The sequence below is a fragment of the Amblyomma mixtum genome, chromosome 1 (assembly GCF_055824585.1).
Source record: "Amblyomma mixtum isolate Tamu chromosome 1, ASM5582458v1, whole genome shotgun sequence".
Taxonomy (NCBI): domain Eukaryota; kingdom Metazoa; phylum Arthropoda; class Arachnida; order Ixodida; family Ixodidae; genus Amblyomma; species Amblyomma mixtum.
The window spans coordinates 316,343,828-316,354,381 of record NC_143012.1 but is presented as its reverse complement, the minus strand read 5'-3'; the positions used below and the strand labels follow the sequence as shown (position 1 = coordinate 316,354,381).

At 49.6% G+C, this 10,554-nt stretch overlaps 1 protein-coding gene across 1 annotated transcript in view; it reads left to right on the top strand.

Annotated features, from left to right (window-relative positions):
• Positions 1-10,554, top strand: part of LOC149372556 (FRAS1-related extracellular matrix protein 2-like) — a 127,622-nt gene continuing 117,068 nt past the window's right edge. The window contains exon 1 of the mRNA XM_089567054.1: positions 1-5,022. Coding sequence (XP_089423180.1) covers positions 81-5,022 — 4,942 coding nt within the window. The 5' untranslated portion in view covers positions 1-80. The remainder of the gene's footprint in view (positions 5,023-10,554) is intronic.

The window sequence follows — 10,554 nt, the reverse complement described above, 5'->3', positions numbered from 1 at the left end:
GAGTCGGCAGCATCTCTCCGCTGCTCCCGCCGCGATCTCCAGCGCCTCTGGCCGGCGGCTGCAGCGCACCAGGATCGCTCATGAAGCGGCGGCTCCTATGGCTGCTCACCGCCGTGGGCCTGGTCGCCAGCGCAGCCGGCCGCCTCTCACCTGGCGACGTGGTGCTCAAAAACGAGCCCCTCACCGTGGCCCTGGGCAGATCGGTGTTCCTCAGCCCTTCCGAGGACCTCCGGATACGGGTCGCTCCCGGAGACCGGTGCGACGTCCATGTGGTGCAAGCGGAGGATGGAGAGCCTCCTTCCGCCCTCTCCTGGAGCCGGCCCGGAAGGCTCCAGCCCGCGTCGTTCCCGTGCGGATTTGGCTTCGGAAGCGTGGCCTACACCCACTTCGGCTCCAGGATCGCGCCGCTCATGGACAGGGTGCGACTCCTCGTCAAGTACGAGGCCGAGAACGAGACGCTCATCGTGCCCCTGCTGCTGTCGGTGGAAGTGTCGCCGGAGCCGTACCAGATCGCAGTGAAGGTGAACCCGTTGACCGTGTCGTCGTTGGGTGGCGAGAGCCAGCCCATCGGCGAGGACGTGCTTAGTTTCGGTGCCACGGAACCGGGAAGTGTCTGCAGGGTGCGCGTGCTGACGGAAGTGCACAGGTTCCCGCGGCACGGTGATCTTGTTGGTGATGTCCCGACGCAGTTCGCGAGTTGCAGCTCCTTTTTGCAAGCCGACGTCAGGTACCGCCACACCGGTGGGCCTATGTCATCGAAATGGGACTACGTACCTTTCCTCGTGGAAGTCACCGATTCCGCGGGCCACTCGCCGAGAAAAGAGCGCTTTCATTTGCCGGTGAAAATCGAAGCTGGCGTTGAGAACTCCGTACCCCAGCCGACTTTCGCATCTGAATTGCGCCTCGACGTTAGCCAGTTCATAATGACGCCACTCACCCCCGCAGTTCTTGCAGCTGAAGATTCGGATAGCGACAGTGATGCCCTACTGTTCAACCTCAGAACAACGCTCGGTCCCGAAGAAGGCTACTTCGTGACGACCGATGATCGCCGTGTGCCGACCACTTCGTTCTTTCAAAAAGACGTGCAGGCTTTAAAAATCGCCTATGTGCCTCCTTCCAAGCAGTCCAATGAAAGGAGAATATTTAGAGTGGAGGTAGAAATAATCGACCCAGAAGGAGCAGTTTCAGACCCGTTCTCATTAATGATTGTCGTGAAACCCACGAACACTATAGCTCCTTTGGTCACTAAAAATACAGGCATTACGCTCGTAGAAGGCAAATCAAAGAAATTAGGTGACAGCTTGCTTATCTCGGACCAAGATAACCAGGACGAGGTTTTCTTGACAGTGGTAGACGGAATGAGACACGGAATTATTACGGTAGATGGGGAGGAAGCTGATATTATCATGGCGGCCGACTTAGACGAGGGGCGCGTAGCTTACCGACATGATGGAAGCAGCACGAGCACGGACAACATTGTATTCAAGATGAGCGACGGGCGGCACGAAGTCGAGTTTCTTTTCCCCGTCACCATTTACCCGGTAGATGACGAGCCGCCACTTCTGGATATCAATACTGGCATTACCGTGCGCAAGGGTGAAGACGTACAGATCACATCCCGGTACCTGAGCGCCACAGACGTCGACAGTGATGATTTCGGTATCGGTTTCGAGCTTCTGCCCCCGTTTCCGGAATACGGCACGCTGCTTTTAAAGAAAGTCGAGAAGCCAGCCGATTCCTTCCACTGGCTGTTCAAGGACGGACTGTACGAAGGCGAAGTGACCAGGTGGGAACAGGTAGACTTACTTGAAGGGAACATTTACTACCGCCACTCCGGAGATCACGTTTCCGAACCAATCACAGACCGAGTCTTTTTCCGTCTCTCGGACGAAAACGAGCCACCCAACGAGTCGGGCGTAAACGAGTTCTTGGTCAAGATCCTTCCCGTTGACGATCTGCCGCCGGAGAAACATCCCGACGCCACGCTTCATCTCCTCGTGGAAGAGTTCCAGCTGACTGCGATCACGAAGAAGGAGTTGCGTTACCGCGATCTGGACACGAAAGAGAAGGAACTCCGGTATCGGATTACGAAGCCCCCGTTCGACACGGACGCGAGCAACCCCATGAGCGCCGGCTCGGTGGTACGCATGGACGACCCGGACGCTGCAGTAGTGGAGTTTACGCAGGCGGAAGTAAATCATCACAAAATTGGTTACCGGCCCCCGACGGCCGAGCTGGGCATCGTGCCAAGGATAATAAACTTTGACTTCGAGGTGTCCGACAACGGAGATAACGTGCTGGCGGGTCAGATATTCACCATACTCTTGCAGCCCGTGGACAACAAACCGCCCGCGGTGCACAACCGGGGCATAACGGTCGTCGAAAAAAGTTCCGTGGACATAACTCTGGACGACTTGGATGCCATTGATGCGGACACGGCGAGCGAAGAGTTAAGCTTCGTCCTCGTAAAGGCTCCGATGTACGGAGCGCTTCGGTTAGACGGACAAATTTTAGAGCCGGACGGCTTCTTTTCGCGCTCCGACATAGCCAGCGGATCAATAAAATATGAGAGCACGGGAACTTCGGCAAGAAGAATGGACAAATTTGACCTCGAAGTTCGAGATGGGATTCACAGAGTCCCCGTGACGGTTAAGGTGAATATTAAGCCGCTCTCAGAAGAGTCTCCCCGCGTGCCGAAAAGACCGGGAACCCTTAATGTGGCACTCAGCGTCGAGGAGGGCGGCAAGGTTTTATTGGAGATTCATACGTTTAATATGCAAAACGTGAATGACCACAAAAGCTCCATAGAATTCGTTCTTACGCACGCCCCCAGACAAGGTAGTATTTTCAACAGCGGAACGAAAGCAAATCGGTTCTCCCTGCAGGACTTGCACAAGAGGAGGATATTCTACGTTCATAGTGGCATCGAGACGGGGGTAAGCGGTTCGAGTGACATATTCCAGCTCAGCATCACCGAGGATTCCGGAACGAGAAGAATGGACGACGTCCTCGTGCACGTGAAAGTCGAGCCCGTAGATTCGATGGCACCGCGAGTGTTAGTCGGACCTTCACTCGCCGTCCCCGAAGGCGGAAAGGCTACTATCACGCGGGTGCACTTGTCCGCCACTGACGTGGACACGAACGACGAAGATATCCTCTGCAGCATCGACGTCCAACCAAGCCACGGTTACGTGGAAAACGTGTCACCGTCTCCGGGCTCGGAGCGAGTACAGGTGGGCGTTCCTGTATCGGCGTTTACGGTGGGGGAACTGATTTCCGGCTGGATTAACTACGTGCAAAGCATACACCGCGGATTCGAACCGCTGGAAGACAACTTCACTTTCATTTGCTCCGATGGCGTGAACGCTAGTCCCAAGCACAAGTTTCACGTGCAAATAACACCGAAGAATGACGAGGACCCTGAGATAACGGTCGGCGAAATTTTTGTGATGGAAGGCGCTGATTCGTCGTTGGAAGAACTTGTGACGCAAGCCGCGGACATGGACAGACCCAAGGATGCACTGACGTTTCGAGTCACCAAGCCGCCTTTACACGGAAAGATACTGTCCACTAAAACTATGCAACTGGATACGTTCGACATTGATGATGTTACAGCGCCGTCGTTTGTAGTTTATCGACACGACGACAGCGAGACGACCGCAGACTTGTTCGAGCTCTCGGTCAGTGATGGCCAGCACGAAAGCCGGAAACTGGTTTCTGTCGTTATCATGCCTGTCGACGATGAGACACCTAGGCTTGCAGTTAACGATGGCCTTGAGGTTGCGATGGAAGAAAAGAAGACGATCACGAACAGAGTACTAAGGGCAGAGGACATCGATTCCGACGATTCTAGTTTGACTTACGTTATCAGGGATATCCCCAGACACGGCATACTACAGCTCTTGAACTCCACCACGTATCAGCCTGCGCGAAATTTAACCCTTGGTTCCAACTTCACTCAGCAAGACATTGATTACGGACTCGTCCTGTACGTGCATACCGGGGCGCCCGGAGTTCGTGATCTTATCAGGCTGGATGTCACCGACGGCACCAACGCGCTTATCGACCAGTACTTCTGGGTGACCGTCGAGAGTATCGACATCATCTACCCGGAAGTAGTGAACCGCGGAGTGAGGCTGCCCGAAGGCGGCAAGGTGACTCTTACCACTGCCGCACTGAGCACGACGGACCTGAACAGCCATGACGAGCGGCTTCGATTCACCATAACCCACTCACCCACCAAGGGCCACCTCGAGAGCTCCGACGCGCCCGGAGTGATTCTGAGGTCGTTCACCCAGCTAGACTTGGCGGGGAACAAGATCAGTTACGTGCACACCAGCAAAGACGAGAGCAAGCTGGACAGCTTCGAGTTCGAAGTGAACGACGGGCGCAACTCTGTGTACAGAACGTTCCGAATTGCCATCACCGACGTAGACAACAAGAAGCCCGTGGTGTTCATATCGGGCCTCAGGCTTCGAGAGGGGACCGAGCGCCTCATCACTCCATTCGAGCTGAAGGCGGACGACATGGACACTCCGGACAGGAAGGTCCACTTCCGCGTCATCCACAAGCCTGTCCACGGCCGGCTCATCATCGACAGGTCACGCGAGGCTGGCTCGTTCAGCATGGCGGACCTGGCCGACAACAGAGTGTCTTACTCGCACGACGGTAGTGACACCACGCGGGACAACTTTACGTTCATAGTAACCGACGGCGCTCACCACGACTTCTACGTCCACCCCAACGTACAGCACCCGACGAACGTACCGCAGCTGTTTCCCGTCGAGGTGGTCGCCGTAGACAACAGTCCTCCTCAGATTGCTGTGAACAAGGGCGCCGTCGCGCTCTCGTACCTGGATAGCTCACGCCGGCTCGGATTTCGCCTCACCAGTGACGTGCTGCGCGCCTGCGACAGCGACAGTGTTGACGCGAAGTTAAGATTTGTAGTGACCGTGTTTCCAAGCCACGGAATCCTCGTTAATCGGGCCGTCGGCAATCGAAGCGTCGTGGAATTCACGCAAGGTAAGAAAGGCTTTCTCCAAAAATTGCTGCTAACAAAACGGCGGCCACTGACATCATGCTGTTTCGAAACGTCTTTGAATTTTCCCCGTTGATTAGGTGAGTGGCCGTCAATTTTTTCGGTACTGTGCCTGAGAAGATAAACTTTTGTGAAATTATCGATTATACTTGGTTTCCTGCGGTTGTTCTGTGTCTGTCATATATAGTCTCCACGTCTTCGCGCTAGACCGTTCTAAGCACTCTACGTAACTACACATATGTATCGTAACAAAAAATAACTGCGCTTATCGACCCAGTTAAATTAAGTCCTATATAGTCTATTGAGCTGCCAACACATGACAGGCATTCGCGGATAAAAGCAACTACCTCACAACTTCTTGTAGCAGTGCGGAGGAAGAGGTAAATTTGATTTAAGAAGAGGTTTTAGGCGCGGGTTGGTGTGGTGTTCTCCTTTTTTAACGCGAGTTCATTTTTCATTATTCTTGCTTTTCCCGCCTCATCCACTTCTTGTTATGTCATTAAGCAAAGCCCTTCGTTGTAGGCCCCTTACTTGTGATGAGTATTCAGTGCTATACCTAGGTGAGAATCGTACAAAAGATGAGTGAATGGCAAGAGATGTGGTGAATGTTACGAACCGTAAACCAACGAGAATAACTTTGTTCATATTTTTGAAAAGTGTTTTTCTTAGAAAAAAGATGCTCATTGTTGCATTGTTGGGAAAGAATACGGGAGCTTAAATATTAACAGCCGATTTATCTCGTCAGGCGATTATGATTTACTCTCCTGAAAAAAACTTGGTTAGCTGCTCGGTGTCTTGAATGACCGAGTGTTGCTGGTTGTTTTTTTCACGACGTACACTAATGAGAACCGTTCAAGAGCCGCTCTTGAGATTTCAGTGTTAAAAAACGAAGAGCTAGGCGATTTTGCTAAAATTTTCATTTGTTCGTTTGAACTTCTATTAAAAAAAGAAAGAGCGCTTGGCATACAACAATCTCAAGTTCTACCACGCGCTTGCGATTCGTCCATCAGAGCATGCGCCGTAGTTGGCACACTTAAGGGAAAATCTGTAGCCTGAGTTGGTACATAAGTTTTACATGAATATTTGCAACACACTGAGTCTATCAGTCAGCATAGTGGGCAGTTGCTTGAACTTAGCCGCTGCAGTTGTAAAACCAAGCGATCTGCCTTGCAACTGGCAAGTTACGTAATTTCACTTAAGCTCTGAATAGCATTAAAACCGCATACGCTGGCGATCGTGTTTATTGGCTAATATTTTTCTTTTGTACAAACTCCACGACGAAACACAAACTAAAATTGTGTGAATGGCTCGTACTAAGATTTTCAAAATGAAGAGAATTAGTGTTTAAAATTTTATCGTCTGTGAATCAGCATATCAATGTTTCTTTCGTGGCAATAATAAAATTTCACAAAGAGCAGAAAAACCTGAGCACAAACGCGGCTGCGAGGGCAATTTTAATCCGTCTCAAATATTTTTGTAGATTAAACAAATGAAAGCTTTATTAGATTTATAAACAAGCCGATGAGGAGGAATGCTATTGAACTGACAATTCAGGGCATTCAGGTTCTTTTATCTCTGGCAATTTTTCCCGCGAGGAGCAGAATACGAATTGTGCGGTCGCTTTAATTCGATTGTGCTCTTAACCCGACAAATTTATGCTGCAAAGGAAAACGAAAGCAGCAGCTCTCACCCGTGTTCTTAGATACGAAAGCAGGGTAAGGTTTTCGTGAACAAGGCCACCTGGCTGGCCGCATTCGCACACATTAAAGGCGTATCACAAGACATCGTTCATGTGGGTTTTTCGTTCTCTATGGTGGGGGGAAAACATCTCAAAACACACTGACACGATGGCAGGGCAGATAAACAGGTCTGCAAGGATCTTTCGCTGTGAGACTGGAAAGAAAGCGAAAACAAGACGGCGCCGAAACGGGAAGCCGATGCATCATCGCAAACGCCGAGCATTGCCACTAGCGAGCCCTTCTCGCCGCCTGCAGTCTGCTGATAACGCTTCTACGTCGTCCCTTTTTTTTTTCCTTTCTCTCGCTCTCTCTTGTTTTTTTTTTTTTTTGTCACATTTCAGCCTCATCGCCGAACTAAGTGATCTCTAGTCAAAAGTTGTACTATAAAACACCTCGAACGCCATGAAAACCTTGAAACGCTAAAGACGATTGTACTAGTTTTGTTCGACATATAAAAAAGGTCGTTTAGCAGCCGTTCTACCTGTTATCCGGCTATAATGGTCCAGTTCACGGCGTTCAGTTAGAGTTGTGAGCGGGTACGGGGCGTCTTGTTTAGAGCAATAAAAAATATCCAAAAGAGTAACATATCTTCAGGGAAAAAAAGAGGGGTCACTGTTAATGTCCGCAAGACATACTGGATTTTTTTTTAGTTAGCATTTCAGTCAATAATCTGTTGAACACAAGATGAAGCCTATGCTTGGTAGCTTGGCCCGAGTACAATTAACTGAATGAACGTGCGCGAAGTGGCTGTTGAGTAATATATCCCTTTCTTTGGCTTATTTTTTGTTTTATATCTTTTAACGCGGAACTCCCTCTTTAACGCTTGTAATCAGCACGCGCGGAAACAAAAATTTTAAACCTGCCGAGAACTAAATATGCTAGATACGTCAGTGCGGAGGAGTCGTAACATTGCGCACCAAGATTATGTGTAGAGGAAAAAGAGGACGCAAAGTATATGTACATTTTTTTTTCTGCTCGCAACGGGCCAACAACGCTATCTAGACCATACGCATGCGTTGCCTAGGATGCCTTTAGTATGAATAAAGAGCCCCTGAAATCGATTACGGCGCACATCAAGCAAAGCAGGATTCTTTCATAGGTACAAGTAACCTGCATTACGCATCCGACTCCAACGCTATGTTTCATTCTTCCGCTTTCAGCTGTCAATCGGCATCTCCTTAGTTCGAGCGCTCCGCTAAGGTTTTACTCAGCTCGGTTTCCTGCTGTGCGTTTATATAGGACATGAAGCATGCGCTTATAATAATGTTGGCGAAAATAAACATCATATTGAAAAAATTGCTTTTTCATGCAACCTTGTCGATTACACAAAACAAAATGACAAAGGGTCTAGGGGGAGCCAAAGTCCACAGTAATTCAGTTGCTTTAATGGAATTTAATTACTTTTATCGGTAATCATTAATGTGGTGAATGACTTTTCTGCTCACGTAATTTAGTAATGTTATGAATTACGTTTGGGTAGTTTTCTAGGGAGGGATATTAATTAATTACTGTCGAAATTGCTTTTATTAGGCACACCACGGCTCTTTGCATCAACAAATATTTGATATCTCGTTTGCTCGGTCGGGCACCTCGAAAGGAGGAGCAACGCGCGAAAAAACGAAATATGCGGTATGGTATGGTATGGTATGGTATGGTATGGTATGGTATGGTATGGTATGGTATGGTATGGTATGGTATGGTATGGTATGGTATGGTATGGTATGGTATGGTATGGTATGGTATGGTATGGTATATTGTTTGGTATGGTATGGTGGTATAATAAGGAATTGTGTGGTGTATGGTATGGTGTGGCAAGGTGGTTTAGTAAGGAAGGGTATGGTATATGGTATGGTATAGTAACATAGTCCGGAATGGTATGGTACAAGTCGGTACGGTACGGTGCATGGCGTTTAACGTATCATACGTGGCGTTTAGCATATCAAAGTGACGCGCGGGCTATGAGGGACAGCGAAGTCGAGGCCTCGGAAATAATTTCAACACCCGCGGTTTTTTATAGTGCACTGACATCGCACAGCACACGGGTACCTTTTGCGCGTCTCCTCCATCGAAATCTGGCCGCTCCGGCCGTGGTTGTACCTGAGTCCTAGGGTTCACCAGCCGAGTGCCCTCCTCATTGAACCACTGCGGCGGGTTGAGCCAAATTTTCGCTTTCAGTCGAATGCATATAAGTTGTCAAGAAGTATGTGGTTTAGCCCGTTTTAACTTTTCTCATACTTAATGCATTTGTTTTGCGTTGCAGCAAACGTTGCTCGCACAATAACAATCGACGCTGATCATGCTGAGTCAAAAACGAAAATGATTTTTGATATTGCTGATGAACTTGTCTATGCTTCAGCTTTGATTTCTTGACTGTATTTTATTCAACAATCACGGTTCATCCTTTCCAGCTTGTTGCATACGTGAACGGAAACAAATTCCTCGGTCATTATCATCGGTATAGGTTTGGAGTAGCCCTGCGTAAGATTATTTCTACAGGATTCTAATGACGCCAGGCTGTGCAGTTGCTTTCGCTGCTGTGCGTACAAGATAATACATCATAGCAACTGGCTCAGCGATTATTTATTGCTACCGGTTTTTGCCACATACCAAACGAGTCAAATATTCTTCCAACACCATGAAGCGCGCAGAGTTGCACCTGTGTAATCTCTCAAGGGTGGATTAGTATGTGGCTACCGTAAAGCATACACGACTATCCAAAGTGCGTGCGCACGATGGGAAGCAAGATGTTTTATTCACAGATCGCTCACAGACCAGAGGAACGGGCGTCTCTGCCCTGCTCCTAAAGAAGACGAGACACTATATCGCGGCGGAAAGATAAATCAATGTGTCGCTGCCCCCGCGACGTCCGGATTCACTCACGCCGACTTTGACTGTGCAGGGGAGTGACAACGACCTCGCCAGAGACCGCTCGCTCTTCTCCTTTCCCTCTCGCAACATATTCTCCCACTCCTTATTGCTTTTATTCGTTTTTTTTTTTCATTCTGGTAGTGTGCGCGTGGACCTCAACAAACAGAACTCGCTGGCTACCTACCGTAGCGGGGCAGAGAGCATTTTCGGGGCGTATAAGAGCTTTCTTTCTCGTTTTTCCAGGCTGCAGACTGGCGTCATTCTTCCTTTATTTTGCCGTCTCTCGATGGAAGATTAAGTCCGCTCTGAGCGTGGCTTCTGGTTCCGCGATCGCTTCCCCAGATAGCGGCGTCCACCGCAGTCGCGTGCGGCCTGCGTGCATCGCACGCGGGCCACGAGTTTACCGGGCGACGCGCGCGCCGCGCGGACCTCACAACGCGAGCCACCCGGGCCTCGTTTAACTTAGAAAAAGAAAGTTTTCATCCTGTTTGGTTTACGAGCCGACTGGTGCTGGCTTCTCTCTCCTCCTTTCTCCCTTCCTTCCTCTTTTTGCTTATTGATATCTTCTTCTTTTCTTTTTTTTTTTTGCAGTGCCACTCGTGCGCTTTGCGCCGTTAAAAACGTGCAGTGCTGGGAGAGCTTACACTCCGACGAATGAAATCGGGTTCGACACTTGTGCAAAGCTTCAAATTAACATGCGTGAGAAGAATTTGTGATTGGTAGCAGCACCGTCTAACCGCCGACGAATCACAACATTCGACGAAAAAAAGGTGGCCGATTGTATGCCACTGTGCTTCCTTAGTGCAAGCGGCTCTGTGGTATACTGCTTCCTGGCCAGCGCGCGCCAGCCATCTGTGCTGGCGTCCAGTGTACTGCACCGATTTCGCAAGAGTGCAGGAAGGCACGCCT